We start from the raw sequence: 23,431 nt of genomic DNA, 5'->3' as shown, positions 1-23,431 counted from the left end.
CAGGATAGTGATATGTACATCCTTTTGAGCAGGGAAGCAAAGGGACTTGTGTGTTTTAAATGTATATCTGGAGCCCACTACTGTTTATGAGAATTGCAGGGTGTGCAGAATTGGAGAGCTATCCAGAGATAGTGGGGCTTCTAAGGAATAATAACATGGGCACTGCCCACCTCAGTGATGCCCCTGACTACACAGGCCCATCTTGGGTATTTCTCCTTTCTGCTCCTGCAGCTATGAGATTAGGGTATTGTCTCTGAGAGAGGGAGGCAAGGGTTCTATCCCTGCAGCCTTTCCCCTTTTCCATCTGACATTATTGTTGCCATCAAGACCTCAAAATGATTATCTTTGCCTTCTGAAGGCCACAGCTGCACCTCCTTGGTATGGGACTTAAACTTGCATCTCCAGTTTATTTCCCAGTGCTTTTTCCCATTGAGATACTGCGCTTGCTGTTGCAGTGTGCACTTTTCCTTACCCATGTGGCTCTCTTCCCTCTGCCTCGTAAAAAGCTTGTTCCCACACACAGGCACCAACACAAACAACATTGTGTTCCAGGTTATGTGTGCGGAGGCCTGTCACCTGCGGGTCCTACATGAGATCTTATCCTAACTACTGGGCAATGGAGCTGGGTGGCGGTTGCGGTTTGAGTAGCAGCCATTCCTTCCCAACCTGCCCCTGGCACTTCCTCTGGCAAAAAGGTGGTTGTTTGCAGGCTATTGATGTTTGAGCTGCCAGAAGATTTGACTGTCTAAGAAGAACCCTGGAGCTTATGGCTGCAAGCACCAGTTGGCTTCGCTTTCATCCAATAGGCCATGGAGAGGCCTTGCACTGACAAGAGAGGTGCTTTGGGCTCTCCCTGGGAAAGTGCTTGTGCACTGTAAGTTAGAGGGGTCTGAATGGCTGGTGATGACACTGTGGCATTCCAGCCATCACTGCATGTTGATTGGCAGCCTCCCATGCAACCCAATGTGAGCATGTTGTTCATGCACCATGTTGTGATTGTTGGATTGTGCTGAAGTTTTCAGGGACACTGAGGAAGCGTCTGCTGTTGTTACGTTAGCTTTTGTTTCTACAGCTATTGTGCCGTTGAATCTGCTGCTGGCTGAGACTGGGATTGTGACCACATTATGCAAACATTAGGAATGGCATTGGAAACTGCCTTATATCAGGCCAGACTATTTGTCCTTCTTCCCCAGTACTGCTTACGATGTCTGGTAGTGACAGGTATATGTCTTCCCCCTTACCTGCTATGTGTTCCTTCTAACTGGAGATGCCAGGGATTGAATTTTGGACTTTCTGCATGCAAAGCATGTGATATGCCACTAAGCTATGATCTCTTCCACTAGTATTTTGGTGCAGTAGTTGCCTGTGTAATGAGACCGTAGGACTGCCCTGTTACTTTCTTATGTTATTAGCAAGTTTCAAATTAACGTAAGGTGTACTTTTCCATTACTCTCTGCAACTTACTGTCACAGGATTTTGTGATGGCTGCTACATAAAATGGCTTTTAAAAGGATTACATGGATACACAGAGCAGAAGTCCCCGACTTCCTGGCCGAGGTGCTTGAGGTGGTCTCTGATGTGCGTGTACAGTCCCCTAACTTATTGGTGTTGGGGGACTTCAACGTACATTCGGAGGCCATCCTCACAGGAGCAACTCGGGACTTCATGGAGACCATGGCCTCCTGGGAGCTGCACCATATTCTAACTGGGCCCACCCATGTAGCCGGTCATGCACTAGACCTTGTGTTTGTTTCTGGAGAAGCGGGGAGTGATCTGGAAGTCGGGGGTATATCCACCACCCCCTTGTCATGGTCAGATCACTATCTGGTGATGTTGGACTTCTCGGTTCCACAACCCCTCCGCAGGGGTGGAGGACCCATTAAAATGGTCCGCCCCAGGCGTCTTATGGATCCAAATGGATTCCTGAAAGCGCTTGGGGATTCTCTGGGGCATGCCAACGGCCACTCGGTCGAGACCCTGGTGGGTGGCTGGAATGCCGCAATCACTGGGGCATTAGATCGGGTGGCTCCGAAACGCCCTCTCCCCTTGAACAGGGCTCGGACTGCACCATGGTTCAATCCGCGGTTACGAGCTCTGAAACAGGAGGTGAGATGGCTAGAGCGCCGGTGGCGGAAGTCTCGCTCCAAAGACGATCAGACACGGGCTAGAGCTGTATCTTCAGCCTATCACGTGGCGGTGAAGGCAGCAAAAAAGGAATATTATGCTGCCTCCATCGCGTCTGCAGAGTGCTGTCCCAGGAGGCTGTTCCAAGTGGTCCGGAGCCTGGTCGGTCCTGTGGCTCCGGAACCACTGGAGCATTCTAAGGCCTCCTGTGAGGCTTTGGCAAGGCACTTTGTAGATAAAATTGATCTGATTAGGTGTGTTACTCTGCACACTGTGGATATAGTTAGTGAGCAAGAGGCGGCCTGTGGCAAACCGGTTTTGTGGGATCGGTTCCAGCTTCTTCCTCCTGATGAAGTGGACAAGGTGCTTTCGTCTGTAAGGCCGACCACCTGCTTACTTGATCCTTGCCCATCTTGGCTCATTATGAGCTGCAGAGAGAGACTGGGTGAGGGGATCAAGGCGGTGGTGAATGCCTCCCTTGAGCAGGGAGTGAGGCCATCAGCCCTCAAGGAGGCAGTGATAAGACCGCTCTTAAAGAAGCCCTCCTTGGATCCTCAAGTTCTGAACAACTTTCGCCCAGTCTCAAATCTGCCATTTTTGGGCAAGGTGATTGAGCGGGTGGTGGCGGTGCAGTTGAAGGCACACTTGGAAGAAACTGATTATCTAGACCCATTTCAGTCGGGCTTCAGGCCTGGGCATGGGACAGAAACGGCCTTGGTCGCCTTGGTGGATGATATGAGGAGGGCTCTGGATAGGGGTGAATGCTCCTTCCTTGTTCTCCTCGACCTCTCAGCGGCTTTTGATACCGTTGACCACGGTAACCTCCTGGACCGCCTGGAGGGGTTGGGCATTGGAGACACTGTATTGAGGTGGTTCCAGTCCTTCCTCTCCGGCAGGTACCAGAGGGTAGCACTGGGAGAGGAGGTTTCGGACCCCTGGCCACTTACTTGTGGGGTGCCACAGGGTTCCATCCTCTCCCCGATGCTATTTAACATCTATGTGAAGCCGCTGGGGGCTATCATCAGGAGGTTTGGGGTGCAGTGTCATCAATATGCGGATGACACGCAGCTCTACCTCTCATTCAAATCTTCACCAAGGTTGGCCGTAGAATCCCTGTCCAAATGTCTGGAGACGGTGAGTGGCTGGATGGGGAGGAATAAGCTGAAGCTGAACCCTGACAAGACCGTACTTTTGGTGGGAGACAAGAGGAGGCTGGGGGATGTTGACCTGGTGTTGAATGGGGTACGGCTACCCTTGAAAGACCAGGTCCGCAGCCTGGGGGTCATTTTGGACTCCCAGCTGTCCATGGAGGCTCAGGTGTCAGCTGTGAGCCGGACAGCGCTGTATCAACTCCATCTGATACGGCGGCTGCGCCCCTTCCTTCCCGACCATCTGCTCCCATCGGTAGTACATGCCCTGGTCTCCTCTCGTTTAGACTACTGTAATGCGCTCTACGTGGGGTTACCCTTGAAGATGGTTCGGAAGCTGCAGCTGGTACAGAACGCGGCGGCTCGCCTGATTAAAGGCAGCCGCCGACGAGATCACATCACTCCAGTGCTGAAGGAGTTGCACTGGTTACCAGTTGTTTTCCGGGCCAAATTCAAGGTGTTGGTTTTGACCTTTAAAACCCTATATGGTTCCGGCCCAGCCTATATTAAGGAGACAGGCCGCTTAACAAGATCAGCCTCGGATGGCCTTCTCTCTGTCCCATCAGCCAGGACAGCTAGACTGGTGGGGACGAGGGAGAGGGCCTTTTCTGTGGTGGCCCCAACTCTGTGGAACTCCCTCCCTAGGGAACTCCGTCATGCCCCCTCTTTAATGAGCTTCCATCGTGCATTAAAAACGTGGTTGTTCAGGCAGGCATTTGGGGTGGGTTAGGGTATTTTAAAAAAAATTTTATGGTAAAATTTTATTGTTTTAAATTGTTGTGTGGTGTGTTGTACATCGCCCAGAGTGGCTGGGTGACCAGCCAGATGGGCGATTAATAAATTTAATAATAATAATAATAATAATGATGATGATGATAGAAGACCATGATGGCCAAAAGTGAAACTTCTATGTTCAGAATTCCTCTGACTATGACATGCAGGGGACAAAAAGGTCCTGGAAACTATCATCATGCCCTGCTTTTGAGCTTCCTTTGAGTAAGTGGCTGACAGAAGGCAGGAATGTCAAATGAATGCTGTGTAGAATGAATGAACCATGGCAATTCTAAAAATTCCACAGAGGTTTTTGTTTGTTTGTTTCTGTTTTTGTGTAGTATGGGTTTTTTATTATGCAAATAAAAATCTCAGTTGTGGTTGACTGTTCCTTTCTTTTTTTTAAGAATGGAAGGGAGTGAGACTAGGGTAGAAGGAGGAGAGAGACAGAGAGAGAAAGATAATTTCCTCAGCAAGTCATCGTCGCTAATGAAGTTTTACAAAAACAGATACAACCAAGGAAAAATAAAATTTCACAGGTGATAAATTTTTCCAATTTCCGAGGCAGAATTCGATAGGATTGTTAAATTAAGAGTGAAGGTGTCTGTTAGGAGGCAACGAACAATGATGGGTAATTTTATAGAGTGGAAAATTGAATCAAATTGCAACATTAAAACACAGCTCCTTGGAGGATCTGCCCCTTATGCAGGCCTGCTCCAGTACATTGGTGGGAGACTTGGGGGAAGGGATGTAAAAATGGCTTGACTGTGTAGCTGTAAGCTGCATGGAGACCTGGCCTCAGAAATGTTCAGAATCATTGAGTCTGAAGATGGGGGTGGACAGGATGGGAATGGGGTGGGGTGGGGAGAGAATCTCTCCTGCCAGGTCATGGAAGAGATCAAATCTGCCCCAGCTATCAGGGGCAGAGCCAACCCTGAGCTGGGTCTCAAAGTTCAATGCTGGAATGTGTGAGGTAATAAGTAAGCCAGTGCCTCTGAGAAGGTTCATAGTATCTTATTCTTCTCTTAGAAGCGTTATAGTGTCACTCCCTTGCCCCAACCCAGCAATCGCCATGACTGTATGCTAGGGGACTGGTGTGTGCTGAGCAGCTCAGATGCTACTAAACATGGGCAAGGGTCAGTCCAAAGGTCCACCTTCCACATATGTAAGTTGGCCCTTTAGCACATGGTTAAGTGGACCATTCTGCACGGATATAAGTGCAAATCCACTAAGTTGCATGCAGATGTGAGAGCATTTGACACTTTGTATGGACACATGCAAGGCTATTCCTGCAAATGTATCAGGACTGGTCACTGCCCAAGGCCCTAAATCTGAAAGGACATCCTTGAATGTGGGGTTTTAGGATCCTCACTTCCAGAAAGTTACTCTGGGACTTCAGCCACAGAGAGGGACTCAGGAACACTATCTGTGACAAAACCCTATATTCTGACATAACTCGACTGTGCTTCCTAAAGTATTAGGTAAGTTGGCAACACACTGGGAAGCCTGAATAAGCACACTTCCTGTGTTTTGTTTCTGAATACACATCCAAAATGTAAGCTCCTTTGCACAACATCTTTGTCCAGATGGACCTGGCCAGCTTTTTTATATATCAAGGGTAGGGTCATTAAGAAGGTGGGTCCAGCCACCAAGTAATTTTCTGATTTGCTTGCTAGACCACCAACATCAGAAATGGAGGGTGTCATACCATTAGAGAAAACAACAGTCTCTGCTAGAAATGGAGGGTATCATACCATTAGACAAAACAACCGTCTCTTGGCTTTCACTGATTACAGATTCCCATAAATATGAGACTGCTCTCAGCCAGGTCTTCCTAACAACATCTAACCAGGAGGCCAAAGAGTCTCTCTCTCAGATGATCCACTCTTAAGGAACTCTGCATATGCTCTGAAATCTAAGATTCTAATCAAGTAAGGTAACATGTAATTAGGAATGTTAGACTGATTTGATTTAGAATGCTGTATGTGATTGTTGCCTTCCTTATTTTTCTTATTTTCCTGCTTTCCCAAATAAATTCCTTTTTTATCTGAATATTTGGCTGTATTGTTTTGAAAGGAGATTTCTCACTAAAACTTTCCCCACATGCAGGACTGCCCCCTCACCTACAAGCTGGGCTGGGGGGAAGGCCCTTGACGATAGGGCTCAGAAACTCTCCAAGAAGCTGGACAGACTAGGGCATTAAGATGAGGATTAGCTTGTGGTGGCAGCCTATCAATAATTCTTTGAGGAAGGGGCACTTGTAAAGAAAGGATCCGCCTGGTGGGGAAGTTACCCCAACTCTCACAAACATGACACCATCCATAGAAGAAGCCCAACCCACAGACAGGCTGAAGCTGGGGACACAGCAATGCCTCCCTCTACTGCCCCCTGGAACTGAGCACTCCTTAGTACAGGACATCCCAAAGTCACCTCCAGAACCCAAGGAATGCTAGAAGCTGGAGGAGAAGTGCTCTCCTTGCTACACAGGCCATTGTCATCCTAGTTCTGCTCCCTCATAAGCAGCCTTGCACATAAATGTTTTACAACCAGGAAGGGTGGGGCCACTAGGGCTGCTACTAAGGTATGTACATCTCAGTAGCAGCCACAATACACTAACATGACATCTTCCTTGGCTACTTCCTTGTTCCAGCTGGTTCTGCACTCCTCACCAAGAATCTCACCCTCTGCTGACTCTGATCTTTTGTCCTTGCTAGTCAGCTCTGTAGCTACATTGATGAGACTTTGCATCCAGGGATAGTGTGGGTGCCCGATTCCATCTGGGAATCTGGCGGAACCCCCCCTCCCACGCCTGTACCCCGAGCTCCTCTTGCTGAGCCTCTGCTCGGTGAGCAGCCCACGCTCACCCTGGCAGCCTCATCGAGCTCTGTGGTTGCCATTTTTAAAAAAATAAAATGTTGATCACATAAATGCGCATATTTGCACATATGCAAAAATGCACATTTTTGCAAAAATGCACATTTTCACAATTGCCATTTTATTTTTCAAAAAATGGTGACCGTGGAGCTTGACAAGGCCGCCGGGGTGAGTGCGGGCTGCTTGCTGAGCATGGGAGGGGCTTGAGCATTGTCTGGGGACTGGCGAGCAAGAGCAGGGGCTGGGCGGGTGCCAGGAGAACCCGGACAGGGGTGGATTCGGACATCCCTATTTGCATCTAGATAGGTGGGAACAAGATAAAAGGTTGGATGATAAAGTTGCCTTCACATCCCCTTTTCACTGACCTGGTCCACACATAACAACAACCCATAGTATAGGTTGAGTATGGGTTCTTGTTGAATCGTGGATTGTTGTTTAATTGTGGGTTACCATTACATGTGAACGCTGCACTATGGTTTAACTATGGGTTATTACTGTGAACAACCCAGAGTTGGTTAACAACCCACAGTTAAACCATAGTGCATGGTTTGCATGCAATGGTAACCCACAATTCAACAACAGCCCACGATTCAATGACAATGCATATTCAACGCATACTACGGGTTGTTGTTGAATCGTGTGGATCAGGCTAGTGTGGAATGGGCATCTTCCTATGCTGATGCCACTGTACAAAGGTTGTTCTGTGTGCGGTTTGTTTTGAACACAGTGCTTTACTGTGCAAACTATCTCTGGATTAAGCCTACAGTACCACTACCTCCTCTATGTTAACTTGAAGTTAGAGATGGACACAACTGTCAGTTTCACTTCCTCCCACATTAAAATTTTATTTATCTAAAGCTTTTTCTTGTTCTGGCTATAGAGATATCCATGAATTTTGCTAAGTCCTTTGAACAGCCTGCCCCGCTGCCAAACCATGTGAAATTCTCACTCATCTGCGCTGCCCAATTTCTATAAGCACAGAAAGATGCAGAGCCTGTCAGATAAAAAGCCTGATTCAGCTCCACAAACATGGTTGAACACACAAGGATTCAAACCTAGACTTTTAAGGGCTAAGCACTCAAAGCTCTCTGCTTGGATAGGCAAATCTGTCAATTTCTCTCACATTTGGATTTTTTAAATCTCAAGTTCTTTTTAAGAAATCGGCAAATTTTAATAAGTATAAGTTCTTATAAAAATAAACCCAAACCAAACTAAATTCTCATCCATCCCTACTTGAGATCTTGCCACTCATTATGAGTTCTCTTGATCATTTTCACTTTGCAAACTGGGCAGGAATCAACCTGCCTTATAAAAGATAGGGGGTGGACAGAATACTCAAACCTATCTGGAATTCATACGTTCTTACAAGTGTTACTCCCAAGTCTATGTGTAAACACAAGTTTGCTGTCATGACCCCAGTAGCAAGTAAAAGACACTTTGCACACTCTTGGTTCTTTGCTAATTGGTAGCAGAGAAACATTAATCTTTTCCTCCTGTGTAACTTTTACTCCTCCCATTCCAAAAGTAGAGTCCAATTTCCATCAGCCCTACTCAGCTTGGCCAGGGAGGATGCGAGTTGTGGTCCGGCAACATCTGGAGGGCTATATATTTTATTTTGAGCAAAGAAATCAGACAAGGCTGTGAACTGGAAAAATACCACTTGCACTGTTAGCATGGGAATGTGTAGCTGAGGTGCCAAGAGTCACGTCAGCAAAAGGATTTAGTGAATGAATTAATGCTAGAGGTAGTGATTGAATTAGTGGTAGAGGATGGTGGCTGATTAACTTAGTGCGCATGGGCCCTTGTCTCTGGAAACCTGAAAACAACCTCTGAAGGAAGTTTGTAGCTCCTTGACTCAGAGCTGCACCAAATACTGACCAAAGCTTATGTCATGTTCCTTATTTACTTGTTTGTATAAATACCAAAGTCAATTGTTCTGGGTCTAGTCCGGAGGGGCCATGTTGGCAACTCTTGAGTGAACCACACTTTGGTGTTCTGCTCAACATCCGCTCAAACAAAAGTTGGTGTCTGTTCTCTGGCTGAGCCCAGCAGAAAAGTAAAATTCTGCAACAGAATTTGGAGGTTCCACTGAGATTTCAACGCTGCCAGAGCTGCTGGTCACTCGCTGGTGCTGCCATTCCCCAGGGGACCTACTGAGTGTGCACCTCATGGGACCATTGTTCCCTGCTAGTCCTCCCCGGGCAACGACTGCAACAGTTGAGTATTCTCTGTTTGGGTCTGAGATTGAACTCTTGAGGTTCATGGATGTTTAGGTTGGTGGGAGGCTAGGACTGTTTGTTTGGAGCCATTATCTTGCCTGAAATCTATCACCCGCTGTCGTGTGAATGTGCTGGTAGAGGTGACTGGGTCTGCCCTGGTCCCTCAGCGGTCTCATCCGGGCAATCCTGCCTGCCGCCCTCTGAAGGGTCCCTAACCCAGAAGGAAAAAAGCCATGGTGTGAAAGTGCCCTGGTATACGTGGCAGCCGCACTTATGGCGAAAGCCTAGAACGCAAGGGCTGCATATACTGGTTTGTTTCCCTCTTTTGTCTTGGCACGCAGACTTAGCTGCAGAAGTCTGCTCTCCCCTCCCTTGTGTCTGCTGGGGCAACGTAGGTGAAGACATGGGGTCAAAAATGGTACTATTGCCTCCCAAAGGCACGCCAGCTTAGTATATGTACACCCATTGAAGTCCTGGGTCATGTAGGTTTTTATAAAAATGGAACTAGTATACCAGGGATGATCCAAGCAAACAATTTCCCGTAACTGGGATGTTTGACACGGACAGGTTGGTGCACCTGAGTGGAGGCCTGATGGGGCTAGGTGCCAGAATCCCACAAGACCAGTGGGAGACTTCCAATATGTAAATGCATTCTTTGATGGGTACGATGAGATGTCAAAAAGGTCACCTAAGTTCCGGGGAGTGGAGTCTTGAGGACTCCCCCAAAAAACTGAGAACATGAGCCAACTCATGAGAGTTATTTTGCCCCAAGAAGTGCGCACTAGATTATCTGAACAAGCCATTTGGCCAAATTAAGAACCAACTGATCTTGAAACTTTAGACCAATGCGCATCAGACTCCTAGGAACAATCCTTGAAATTTGTCTGAAGAAAACTGATTAGGCTAAAAATCATCAATTATAAAGAAAACAAAGATGGCAGACTGAGGTTTCACAAAACTTATTGAACATTGTGTTCATTACCTTGCTTGTCAAACAAAGAAAGGAAAAAGGGGGGCAGCAAAGAGACACAGGATGAGGAGAGCCCCACGTGGGTTGCCGACACTTCTGTGGCCAAGTTTGGCATTAGAAAAATAAGTGTCCCCGCCAGCCTGGCCAGCTGATGGAAACACTTCACACATCCCAGATGATTCCTCCTCCCGCTCCTCCTCAGAACTTCTAGTATTACAGTACTTTCCTTGATTCTGTAGCCACAAGGTTTTCTCCCTGTCTGCAAGTGTTGTAGCTGCTGCCCTCCTTGTTCAAGCCTCTGAAAATATCAAGTTCTCCTTTAACTCTTTGTGCACTTCACTCAGTGGCAGTTCTTTTACTTCAGACAAGGACTCAGCACCTATCTAAATTACGCCTCTCTTCTTGCCTAACTGTACTTCTGCTCAAGTGGCAGAACATTTTGCCCTCTCTAGGACTACTGCCTTATTCCTTTCAGCAATGAACCAGTCTTCCATGGCAACTTTTGAAGATGTTGCACAACTGCAAAATCAGGCCCAAATGTTGAAAAAGAAAAGTGGAGAGTGACTGGTTGTCCTCAGTACACTGACCATTAGGGATGGCAGAGAACTCCGCCACGGATCTCGGTGAGGCCGAATGCCAGTGCATTCGGCCCCCCGAAATCTGTGGCGGAACGGCCTGCCCCCCCCGCGGATCCCCCCTGGGACGAGACTTACCTGGGGCGGATCTTCCGGGAGGTGGTGGCTGTGGCAGCAGCTGCGGCGGCAGCTGGTCTTCCGACCGGCTGCCACCACCGCCATTTGCAGTCTTGTCAGGGTTTTTTTTTTTTACAAGACGTGATAGGCTACATAAAGACTTACGTAGCCTATCACGTCTGGCTTAAAAAAAAAATGCGTATGCAAATGGCGGCGGCTATGGCTACGTAAAAAATATTTACGTAGACTAAGGAGGCGAAAATAAGGGGAACGCAAATAGCGTAGCGGACGCTATTTGCGTTCTCCCTTATTTTCGCCGTCTTAGTCTACGTAAACATTTACATAGACCAAGATGGCCAAAAATAAGGAACGCAAATGGTGGCAGCCGTAGCCGCCGCCATTTGCATATGCGTGTTTTTTTGTTTTTTGTTTTAAGCTAGACGTGATAGGCTACGTAAGTCTTTACGTAGCCTATCACGGCTGACTACAGGGACGCAAATGGCGGTGGCTACAGCCGCCGCCATTTATGTCCCTGCTAGCCAGTGGCCGGATGTCCAGCTGCTGGCGGAGCTGGCCGGTGGCTCTGCGGAATCCCCGCAGAGCGGAGCCGGCCGGCCAGGATTCCGGGGGGAGGGACGGAGCGCCCCCCCCCCCAGCGGAACCCGGCGGAGCCAGGTAAGGGGAGTTTCGTACATCCCTACTGACCATTTGAAGTGCTCCCGAGATGGCCGCCTGGTAGCACCCATGGTCTTTCTCCCCCACCTTGTAGTAGCAGATAAGAAAAGTAGAATCAATTGAGACATTCCCCAAAGAAGATAAGGTGCCACAATTATTTAGATCAAGCAAGTTGCAAAAAAGTGAATAATCTGTTTAATGTACTCAGTAACTTTGTTTTCACTTTGCTTTATAGAAGTGTTTTTATATTTGTATTTGTGCCTATGGTTCCTGCCATATCAGGGTGCGAGATTTTTAGTCCTCTTAGTCATTAAATGCCTGTCCTTTGGATCAGCTAGACAGATTGTCCTATACGCCACCTGAAAGCAGCAGCTTCTCCCATGTAAAGACCAAGATGCAATGACTGTGAGTGTTGGCTAGGAACTATCTGTATTGTTATGTATTGGCTAATGTGTTTGAACATTTATTGTAGCTTAAGCTCAATCTTCTGTGTGGACTAGTAAGTGTGACTTCACATAGAAGAAAATGCAAGCTAAACCGAATGTTCACTGAAGGATGCTGCATGTACTAGAATGATGCTGTCGAGATGGGAATGACATTTTAAAGTGGTCTAAGCAACTGTAAACTTTTATTGGAAGTCACTGGTGGTAACAGTGGATTTGAAATCCTACATATTATGCTTTATCCCATTGTATTGGTTATTGTTATTTTCTTGCTTTGTCTTTTTGGTTTGTATGCAGTCTAGCAAGCTTAATGGTATATGATTTGTTTTAATAGTTTAATGAAAAACTGCATATAGAATCTGTGAAAATTCAAAGGGTGGAGTGTATTGGATTTGTTTTCGGAAGAATGGTGGGCAGTCAGGTGCGAATTTGCACAGAATCATATGCAGTATTTAATGCAGTGTTTAATAGCACAAGTACACTGATTTGCTAGAAAGCTGGCAATTTCCATGATTTTAGAGTTCATTCTTATAGCTGTATTCACATACAGTGAAGGCCATACTTTTTGCTACCAACAGAAGCTAAAACAATGCACAGTGGTTGTTCTTCACAATGTATATCTTTTAACGGATGAGGGATGCTTCTTTCTGCACCGTGAGAAACTTATTTTGCTGCAATAAGGAGAAAAAGTTTGGGAAAGGGGTAAGTGAGCAGCGTGTTCTTTCACACAAAAGACAGATACAATTCAGAAAGATTGGTATGCTCCTGGATTTGCTGCAGTAGCCCAGCAATATGGCCAATCTTGCTCAATCAGCCTAGATCACAATGTGGGAAAAACCTGTGAGGGTTGAGCAAGCAGCCCATCCTCCCCTGTGGGGGCCATTTGTAAATATTCAGATTGATTATCCGGATGAGAAAATGCTGTAATGACCAATATGTGCTTATGATAGTTGACATGTTTTCCAAGTGGGTCAATTATAGGCCAAGTCATGCAAGAACTGTGTAAAGACCTGAGAATCAAACAGAATCTGCACTGCCCTTACCGTCTGCAGTCAGCAAGTAGACAGACAGAATGGAATCTTACAGAACGAACTGTTAAAGTTGCGTGATGAGCTAGAGCTCAAATGGTCAGACGCACTGCCACTAGCTCTCATGAGCATAAGGAGCACTCCCAACAGGGTTAATGGACTGAGCCCACATGAAATCCTCATTGCAAGGCCAATGAGGCTTCCAGTCTCTCCTCCATGTGCTAAAGAACTTTTTTACTGACAAAACTGCATTAGAACATTACAAAGGACTGAAGAAATGTGTTTAAGCTTCTCATTCGCAGGCTAAAGAAGCCTTGCTGGCTCCACCTGATTCAGGCCCCGCCTGGTCCCTGTTTGGATTTTTCAAACAGCTGCCCCGCCTGGTCCCTGTTTGGATTTTTCCTGTTTGGACTTTCCCTGCTCGGACGTTTCTTGTTTGGACTTTTCTTTGTTTGGAAAAGCTACTTTGTAGTTCTTTGGTGCCAACTGAGGGCCATAATAATGCCCTGCCATTCCTAAGGAACTAGCAAGGTTCTGCCCTGCTGGCAGAGTTGGCGAAGTCCAGCAGTGAGCCTAGTGTCAGCTGGTGAACAACTGATCATGAGACCAGAAGATGTCTTAAAAGTTTTGGACTTAGGGTAATAAAGGAACACTGGGAGGTTGGGATAAGAATCATGTTTTAAATATGGGAAACTTAGCAGCAAGGAATGTTAAATAGTCTAAATGTTGGATATGTATGCACCTCCCAACCCAGTAGATATCCCACAGTAGGGTAATAAGAGTTACACCCTGTATAAAGACCACATCTAATGTTTCAGAATGGGTTAAGTCCCTGCTGAAGTGTCTTTTCATTGGTATTATTGTTCTCATAATCATATATGTATTCATACAATTTGTGATCTCTGCCTGTAAATGTTGTATCTCAAGGACCAGCAAATCCTTGCAAGCTATGCCCGCCACTGAAATGAAGCTGTTGATAATAAAATAAATGAAAAGTGAGTGGAAAAGAAAAGAGGAAGTTTTGGGGCTTATGGTAATAAAACTTGAAGGTTGGCTAGAGGCCTCCCCGATGGAGCAGACCCTGGCCAAAAGGAGGGACTGAAGTGGAGAAATACCACTTGTCCTGTTAGCATGGGAATGTGCTGCTGAGGTGCCAAGAGGCAAAAGGACGTAGTGATTGAATCAGTGCTAGAGGTAGGGATTGAATTAGTGCTAGAGGATGGTGGCTGATTAACTTAGTGCTCATGAGTCACAATCCCTTGTCTCTAGAAACCCGAAAACTTCCTCTGAAGGAAGTTTGCAGCCCCTTGACTCAGCACTGCACCAAATACTAACCAAAGCTTACATCATGTGCCTTGTTTACTTGTTTGTATAAATACCAAAGTCGCCTATTGTTTTGGGTCCAGTCCTGAGGGGCCACGTTGGCAACTCTTGACTGCGGCACACCTTGGTGTTCTAGTAATAAACATCTCATCTGCTCAAACAAATGTCGGTGTCTGTTCTCTGGCTGAGCCAGGCAGAAGGATAAAATTCTGCAACAGCTGCAACCAAAAAGCAGCACTGAAATGCCTCTTTCACTCTGACTCAACAGTCCTCTTGTATGTGCAGTAGGGATGTTTCACATGTGAGTGTTGTTGGAAATTTGCAACCCACCCTATGGATCTGTTGCGCACAAAAAATGAAGGTAGATCGATGTGCAGGAAGGTACATCCTTTCTGCTCTCCATTTGCAGAAATAAACCTATATGCAGATCCTGCTGCAAGAAGATACCAAAGGAATCCTGAGCAGACTTGTAGAGCAGATCTGCTTTCTCTGCTCTGTGCACCACTGGGTGTGTAGATAGCTGATGATGGAGTGTAGATAACTGGGCTGTTTTCCCAGATTGGCTATCCACATCTTAACAGAAGAGTGAATGGGTATTCACATCAAAATGCTGTTATAAGTCCTGTTGTCTTGATTAGCATGAATGGGCCCTATCACTGTGGTTTCACCTGACAGACTAATGGGTAATCAGGGACTTGATAAAAGAGTGTTAATGACTGGGGAAGTTTTCCTTAATGGCCTGGAAATCTCTCTCCCCTGTCTTTGGAATGTGACACTGATCAGAGCTAGTAGGAAGTGCAGAGAAACAGTTTGTAACACGTTTCTATCTAGGCAGAGGCAAAGAGCTGTGCGTTTAGTTGGATGGAAGCATTCTGGGGATTTGAGGAGGTCCACATTTTGCTGCCAACTGTAGGAGTCTATTGTTCCAATATGCTCTGCTTGTGTATTTGTAAACAAAACAAAGATTATAAAGACAACTTGCTTCCAGTTCTCTCTCATTCAAAGGAAACTGAATCCCGTATCACTGCCATTGGACTTTTTACCACCTGGGGAAAAGGAGAACAGCGTCATATCTGTGGTGCTTCTTGCAAGCACTGCCCATTTGTACAGGTATCTCTGGACTGAACTCAAAGGGATGTTCAACACCCAGAACTGTGGTTATTTTTCAAGCCCACTGGGTTTCTGTCCAAACAAAGCATTTGATATTGTGGCACAGAATTCAGCATCCCATGAATCTCAGTTTTCAAACAAAAACAAAACTTTCTATCTCTGCCTTCCCACACTCCTGGTCCTAAATCTACTCTCTACAACACGCTTCTCAAATGGCACTGAACTTGTATGGTAGGAAGCCTTCCCCCTCTGAAATGACAAAAAAAAAAATGCTCCCCCAACTGCACCTCTGCCCTCTGCTTGTGTGCTGCAGATGATACAAAACTAGATTGCAAATATTCTACAGAACAGAACAAACATCTCAGGAAACTGGAGAGCACCAAAAACAGCTGCTCCATGCTCATGCCAAACAGGTGGGCTGGGTGGTCTGCTGGGAGAAGGACTTGCAATTTTGCACACTACTGAAAAAGCTGACTGTGTGTTGAATGGCGGGCACCCAAAATGTGCAGGTTTTGCAGTTCTCACCTCCCAGGTGAGCTAATTCTTTTCTTTGCTAATAGCTTGTTGAGTTTTCTATTGTTTTTCTGTTCTTTTCATTTGCAAATTGGCATGGGCATTCTTAGTAATTTGCATAATAATGTATTCCAGGCAGAGGTATTTTATAGACAAAAGGATTCTGTCCTATTCTAAATGGATACTCCTATAAGGGCAGGAAGAGATTATTGTACCATGAACATTCCACAACAAGCCATCCCCTTGATTTGGAAGCCTGTCAGAACAGACAATACTTGGCTAGATGGATCAAAGGTCTGACTCAGTTTAAGGCAGCTTCATATGCAGGAAAACCTGCTCACCTGGAAGAACTTCATAAATGCATTCTTCACCCTCTCCTCTGGACCCCTCTTTGTCCAGGTCCAAAGTGGTATCCTGATGAAGTGGCACAGCAGGGGAATCAAAACTGTCTATGTCATCGTAGGCCTCTTTGTCACTGTTGTTATTTTCCTCGTCTTCCTCCTCCTCACAGGGAATATCAAAGGACTTCATATCTGGGATAAAAAGAAAGGAGAAAGAAAAGTCATGATCCACAAAGGAAGAGGTAAACAAAGAGGAAAAGGAACATGAACAGCACATTCGGCTGTTAGCATTTTTTAGGATCAATCCACGTAGTTATTTTCAGGTGGCAAGAAGTGGGCTGAATGAACATGGAGGTTCTTCTTTACCAGGTGCATGTTGGATTGTAAATTTTATCACATGCCCAGACCCTGATGTCCTATACATGGTTTATGATCACACACAGAATGATAGAACACTTCAGTCCTATAACTGAGCTATTATGTGCCAGAATGAGGACAGAGAATGCTCTGAAGGGGTCTGATTTAACCCCATTTTTGAAGCTAGCCAGATCTGAACCTATTCACTGCTGCCCTCTTCCCAGTGGATCATGCCCTGATATAGCTCCACTCCCAATTCCTAGTATCAGAAATCCAGGAAGACTAACAAAATGTTTAAAGACCAATGAAATAGCCAAAATTTAAAAACAGATGAAATGGAATGAAAACGCTAAACATGAAAAGCCTCAGTCTCTCCACCAGCTTAACCCCTGCCAAGATAGAAAATTCACCACCTGCGGCAGCCCAGAGGAAACAAAACTTGCAATGCGGCAAGTTGCGAGGGAAAAGGAATAACAGAGCCATTGGACAGTCACCAAGAATGTTTCCCTGCATGCGTGCAATGTTGGTTCTTCTGGCAGTTTTATGAAGAGAGATTGTTGTGGATCATACATGAGATTCTCCTTTGCTGGAGGTATTTAAGCAGAGGCTGGGTGGCCATCTGTCAGGGATGCTGTAGTTGCATCCTGCTCCTGTATTGTAGATCTTGCACTGAGCAGAGGTTTGGACTAGATCAGAGGTGGGCAACTAAATTGGGCTGGGTGACACCTGCCCCTCCAGCCCTCCGTGGGTGGAATGACACCCCCTGATGTCATTTAGTTCTTGGCTGACTCACCATGTGGCTGCTGCATCACCCAGAACCCTGCTTTGCTGTGCACTGGCTTCCCCCATTGGAGCATTCCGGCTGCTTCGCTTGCACAGGGCCTTCCCAATAGGAAAGGTGCTATGCAGGTGAGTCCCCCACCCGCCTCTATCCCCCACTGTTATTTCAGATCTGTGATAACAGCAGGGATTTCTCCAGGAGATGGGTCTTGGAGGACAAACCCTGCCGCCTGGAGGAATCCAGGAAGGTTCTGTGGGCCTAATGGGGAACCTGTGCAGGCCTCCTTAGGCCCACAGGTTGGTGGTTCCCCTCTCATAGACTAGATCAAAAGTGGGCAGGAAGTAGATCTTCAGATGTTTTGGACTTCAACTCCCAGCATTCCTGACTGTTAGCCATGTTGGCAGGAGCTTCTGGGAGTTGAAGTCCAAAACATCTGAAGATCTACCTTCTGTGCACCGCTGGACTTGATGAGCTCTAGCATTCCATGTGCGTGGTTTGTGGTAGCGAGATTATATGCCTCAACCACTGGTGAAACCTGCATTGTGAGTATGTGCTTTTAAATCAAGAGGGGATAGCACAGGTATGCACATTGCTAATCTTCCAACAACTGTATTAATAAAGAAAAAAGAATGCAGATAAACACAGTTTAAACATTAAATGTAGAACTATTGTCCAGATCTGGTCTGAAAGGCCATTAGTGTTAGTGGATCTCCACCATCAACACTGACAAACTAATCACAGGAGAGTGAGTGATGCTACACTAATACATACATACACCCACGTCCACAGAGGAAAAGGATGAAATCAAATTTCAGCATACCACCTCCTGCTGCACATGCAGTTCTATGGATCAAGGCCAGAACCACCTATGAAAACGGGATGGTTGGATGAAAGGAATTGCCACCAGCATCCCCAATACACACAGTAGTCTTGTTGCAGCCTCCCCCAAACTGGAGCCTGCCAGATGTCTTGGACAACAACTCTCATCACCCTTGTCCATTGGTCATGGTGGGTGTGGCAGATGGGAGGTATAGTCCAAATCATCTGGTAGGCACCAGTTGGTGATGGCTGTGGGTTCTGTGCATGCTAGGAGCAATCTGTACATGGGGGCAGGGTGTGTGTGTGTCTGTCTGAGGCTTGTCAGAGGTAAAAGAAAAGCACTCTGCATATGCCCATGGGTACTGATTTTTCTGGAATTACTGTTTCAAATGCTCCAGAGCAGAGTGGGATCCAAGGGCAAGACTTGGTGACCCCTGTCTCAGAACAAGCCCAACATCCTTCCCATTACTTTCAATGGAATAGAAGCTGAGGCAATTGGAGAAACAGACTGGGAAAAGCTTCTGAACTCCCCCCCGCCACTCTAGCAATTTGTTTTGGGGCAGGGGGTTTTCTTTCCTCTGACAAGAATATTTCTGGAGCTATTTCTGGAGATTTCTGCTTAGCAGGAAGTGTGCTGTGGTCTGCTTTTTTTTGTTCCTGCCTGCTGTGGTCTGAATTATTTTGGCTAATGAGAGTGGGCGGGTGGATGGGTATGATGTGTTGGATGATTTTGCCTTTGAGCGGGGGAGGGAATGACTTTCCCAGCTTCTATGTAAACTGATACAATTTTTAGCAGAGTTCCTTAAAACCAAAGCCAATTCCGGTTTCACACACTGACCAGCAGAGGACGCTTGGAGAGCACACATTTGTTGCAATACCCAGAGAGCGCCTTCAGCAAAGCAGATGCAAGGTTACTTTTTAATTAACCCATCATGCACGCAAGCTTCACTAGCATCAGAAGCTTATTTTTGTGCCCCAAACAAATGCTGGGAAACGAGGAGGATCAAATACTGCCAGCTGCTTCAAACAAAACAAAACAAAACAAACAAAGCAATGAAATGGTGGAGGGCATCTCTTGGATTTGAGTTTCGGCTCAGGTTTATCTTGTTTTATATCACACCTATGAGATTGCATCGTTGGACTTCTCAGTTAACCTGAAAGGACTCCCAGCCCCTAGTCCATAAACACTGACATGGATTAGGACTCCCATCATTTCACCCATAAGCAAGCAGAGAAAAAGTGGAGAAGGTATCCTTCTTCACCATCAGGACTGCGAGCACGATTTTGTGGTTAGGGGTAACTAGCCTGTGTTAAAGTGATCTTGACTATGCACCTTCAGAAGCAGGCTGCTCCTTCCCTCACTCCTTTTCCCGTAACATCTGCCATACAGTCTCCCCAATGTCTAGAACAGTTTCCCCTTCTTGGTCAAGCATCCTTCAAGTCCCTACTCACTATCCACCTCTTCAGCAAACCCTAAAACTGCTCTAGCCCCCCCCCCCACCGGCTTGCATGTCCCCCAGCCCCACGCCCCCTGGCTCTCCCTCCCCTTTTGCCCTTTTCATCTTACAGAGATAGTAAGCCTGCTGGGCAGGAGCTGTCCCATCTGGGTTATGTAACGTATAGCACCTAGCACCCCATTGGGGAGCCAAGTAAATACTAAATTCCAATGTGGTTTAGTGGATGAAGTAAGGGGTGGTGGTGGCTGATGATCCACCCACCCACCTTCTCACTCACTGAAAGGAGGCATGGGAGAGTCTCAAGGCCATGGAGGCTACCTCCATCCCCTTTGATGCATCCAAAGGCCATGTCCCCCACTGTCCAAGCCTTTGGCCAGCGTGCAAAGGGGTTTTGCATGTGGACTGAAGTATGTACATAAGGCACCTCCATGTGAGGTGACTGGGCCAGGGTCCCCCTTCTCATGGAAAGGGTCAATGTGGGTTCACATGTACAACCCCTTGACATACAGGTGGAATGCAGAGAGGTGTGGCCACTGCACGTTGATGGCAAAGGGCCATGCACCTTGTGACCCCTTTCACATGTTCTTTCATTGTGTGTGTGGGTCATCTGAACCCCACTGTATTGATAAAGCCTTCCTTATTGATAAGGAGGGCCCCGGGCTCACATCCACACATGACCATGAAACTTATCAGGTAGGTGTGGGTCAATCACCATCTCTCTGCTTAACCCAGCTGACTGATTTTTGTGAGAATAAAATGGGACAACCCTAATGCACGCTGCTTTTTCTTTTTTCTATGAAGGAACGGAAGACAGTAATGAAATCTGGAGACCAACAGCGAGTCCTGAAAGACCTGATCCTGACTTCTCCAGCTCATTCCATCTGGGGCCTGGGAGGGCAGGGCCCTGCTTGACTGACTGACTCCAGAACGAGAGGAGCTGTAGCTCAGTGTAGCAGAGCCCCTGCTTTGCATGCAGAAGGTCCCAGGTTCAATCCCTGGCTTCTCCAGGCCTCTGGAGAGCCACTGCTGCCAGTCAGTGTCGACAATACTGGGCTAGATGGATCAAGGTTCTGACTCAATATACGGCAACTTCTCACATTCCACCTGTAATACTTGCTGCCACTGCTCTTATTTTCACTGCTGTTCGGAGTTCTTAAAAAAAATGTTTCTCCTTTGCTTGATCTTAGTATGAATTATTATTGGATTGTTTTATCCTTACTGTATCTTGATTAATGTGAGATGTTTTCATGTGTATGAATATTTAGTTTTTGTTATAACTTGTAACTGTTAGATAATTATTTGGAAATGTTGCTATCTTATATTGCGTACATTCTTTTTATGTTGCTGTAAGCCACTTTGAGCACTGTTCTACCATGGAAAAGCAGCATACAAATAAACTGATGATAATGAATGATCCTCCTTCTCCATTCAAAACAAGCAGGCAGTTCTTTAAAAGCAAATCCCCAAACTGATGTTTCTGATCAAAGATTGTGGTCTTTAATCACATTGCCTTCTGTTTTCTGAGACTTTCCGACAAGCTTATCACCATGTTTACATGACTTTCTGCAAGTGGACAAGAGCCTCGTTGAAAAACACACAAAAGCTAAGATTCTCAGGAATGTTTACATAGTTTTCTGCATGAGGATAAGAATTCTATTGAAAAACAGACACAAAAGCAGAGGTTCTCAGGAATTTAAAAAGAGCCCACTGGTAACACAGTTCTACCAAGGAGGGGAGGACTGCCTGTGGTCTGGAGTCTATAAACTGGTCAGCCCTGGATTCAAGGCCTTTGTAGTGAATTCCTGTTGGAATAACTGACACAGGTAAGTTCACAAGTATATGCTCATCACTTGAATACAATATAGTGGTGGCTAGAAATATACGAGAATTTTGTTGGTGCTCGCAAAACAGTCACGTATGCCCTGAATGTGTGTGTAGGCAGAAGAACATACACTCTGAAAATGTTCGCAAATTCTCAAACATTTGCTCGCATTAGAAAATTGCACAAATTTAAGAGAAAAAGCAGTTCAAAATTGCACAAATTTAAAAATGCGCAGTTTCATGCTTTAGTCTATGGGGGAAAGTTGTGCAACTTTGAAAGATACTCAAATTTTTGTGCCATTTTCCTGTTCGATTGCATTCAATTTGCAGAATTTCCTTGTTTGCACAAATTGAGCAGCAATTGCAAGTGCTTGTGGAAATCAAAGGAGAAATGAGCATCAAGCTGATGCTTGGAGAATCTGGGCGAATGCAAACATCGCTTGTTCACCCGTCCCTGGTGGTGGCTGGCATCTGTGAATGGGTCAGCAAACACCAAAGATAGAACTTTCGTATCACCTTGTATCCCAGAGGTGGGCAACTTGTGGCCCTTCAGACGTTTTGGCCTACAATTCCCATGGTATCTCACCACTGGCTATGCTGGCTAGGGCTGATGGGAGTTGTAAGCCAAAACATCTGGAGGGCCACAAGTTGCCCACCTCTGCTGTATCCCCTCAAACACAGCGCTTGTTAATGATGGCAGAACATGCACTCAGCTGTGCGTCATCACATATTAAGCAATCACGTGGCATACGTGTTTATGTGACTCATGCTAACCCATAACACACAGCTTTGATCCTTCTTTAGTGACTCACCTTTCAGCAGGAATAGGAGCTGATCCACCCAGTCTATGGCTTCTGCAGAGTTAACAGCTGTGAACTGCAAAGAAAAAAATTCAGTATCGTCACTGTGAGATTTCTACCCAGAGGTTTGCACCTATTGATTTACATGTACTCCAACATGGTACCAACAAGTGGTGTAGCTCACACCTCAGCCAGTGCTATATCCTAATTAGCATGCTGTTTCTTCAGGGTTTTGTTAGTGTGAGCACTTCATTAAGGATGAGTTCAGAAATGCATGCATCACAGACAGAGATCCCATATTGCCCCCTAACATCATTTGAAACACAACACTTCTCGTTTAGGCAGTTTACACATTCAACTGCTGAATCACTGAGTGATGAGAAATCTAATGATATAAACATGCATGTGTAAATGAACCTTAGCTTGTGATGTTTTTGTCTGGACAAAAATTTTGCAACACCCCCTCATCACCACTGTCTCATCCCTCCTCCTTGCATGTAAAATACTTCTTTTTAAATTTTAAAAACCTGATTTTACACTTCCTCATCTATTTAGCAATGTCGAAGAGTAGAGAGACCTCGTTTATTTCTTACGGAGAAGGGCTAATGAGGATTTCTGGTTATTCTGGAATCCCACAAAGCATGTGTAAAGAATTCTCATATCCCCACCTTTTTTTATTTGCACACCCCAGGAAAGTCATTGGAGCTTGTCTTTGCACAGATCCAGTGTGATGGTTGCTTTTAAATAATCATAATCAAACAGCATACGACACTACCAAGAAGAGGCAGGACAATTTCAGACAAACTAGACCAAGAAGTGAACAGCTACAACAGGAGAGTGGTGGTATGGGCATGACCAGCAGTCACTGATGCCCTGAAAACATGCAAGGCAAAAGCTGTGTATATACGTACATTCATGTTCCCGTTACAGATGAATGGATAAGAGATTGAGAGAGACAAAGCTGGCCGTACCAGCAGGGACCTCTGGGTGGCACCCTAGGGCAGCGATTTGAAGGGGGAATTGTAATTGTTGTTGCACATCTGGAAGGTGGGCACTTTCCCGGACAACAACACCTTGGAGTGCACAACTTTGCTGCTCAACTCAATGAAGGAAGGATGGAGGGATGAACACTGAAGAGAGGACCAAGCAACAAGCAGGGTGTCTT

The 23,431-nt window shown here is 46.0% G+C and overlaps 1 protein-coding gene across 15 annotated transcripts in view; it reads right to left on the bottom strand.

Annotated features, from left to right (window-relative positions):
- The window catches only part of SKAP1 (src kinase associated phosphoprotein 1), a 433,456-nt gene that overhangs the window by 84,751 nt on the left and 325,274 nt on the right, over positions 1 to 23,431 (bottom strand). For all 15 annotated transcript variants that reach the window (XR_014783847.1, XR_014783846.1, XM_084804860.1 and 12 more), the window contains 2 exons: positions 22,279 to 22,342; positions 16,232 to 16,423 (listed from right to left, as the gene is read on the bottom strand). Coding sequence is in view for 13 of the 15 variants with exons in the window: in XM_084804860.1 (XP_084660986.1) it covers positions 16,232 to 16,423; positions 22,279 to 22,342 (256 nt within the window). In the remaining 2 variants the exon portion in view is untranslated. The remainder of the gene's footprint in view (positions 1 to 16,231; positions 16,424 to 22,278; positions 22,343 to 23,431) is intronic.

The sequence above is a fragment of the Heloderma suspectum genome, chromosome 6 (genome assembly GCF_057233095.1).
Source record: "Heloderma suspectum isolate Gila_16-S chromosome 6, 16-S_ref, whole genome shotgun sequence".
NCBI classification, from domain to species: domain Eukaryota; kingdom Metazoa; phylum Chordata; class Lepidosauria; order Squamata; family Helodermatidae; genus Heloderma; species Heloderma suspectum.
The sequence above is the reverse complement of the archived record's forward strand: the minus strand, read 5'-3'. Positions and strand labels throughout refer to the sequence as shown.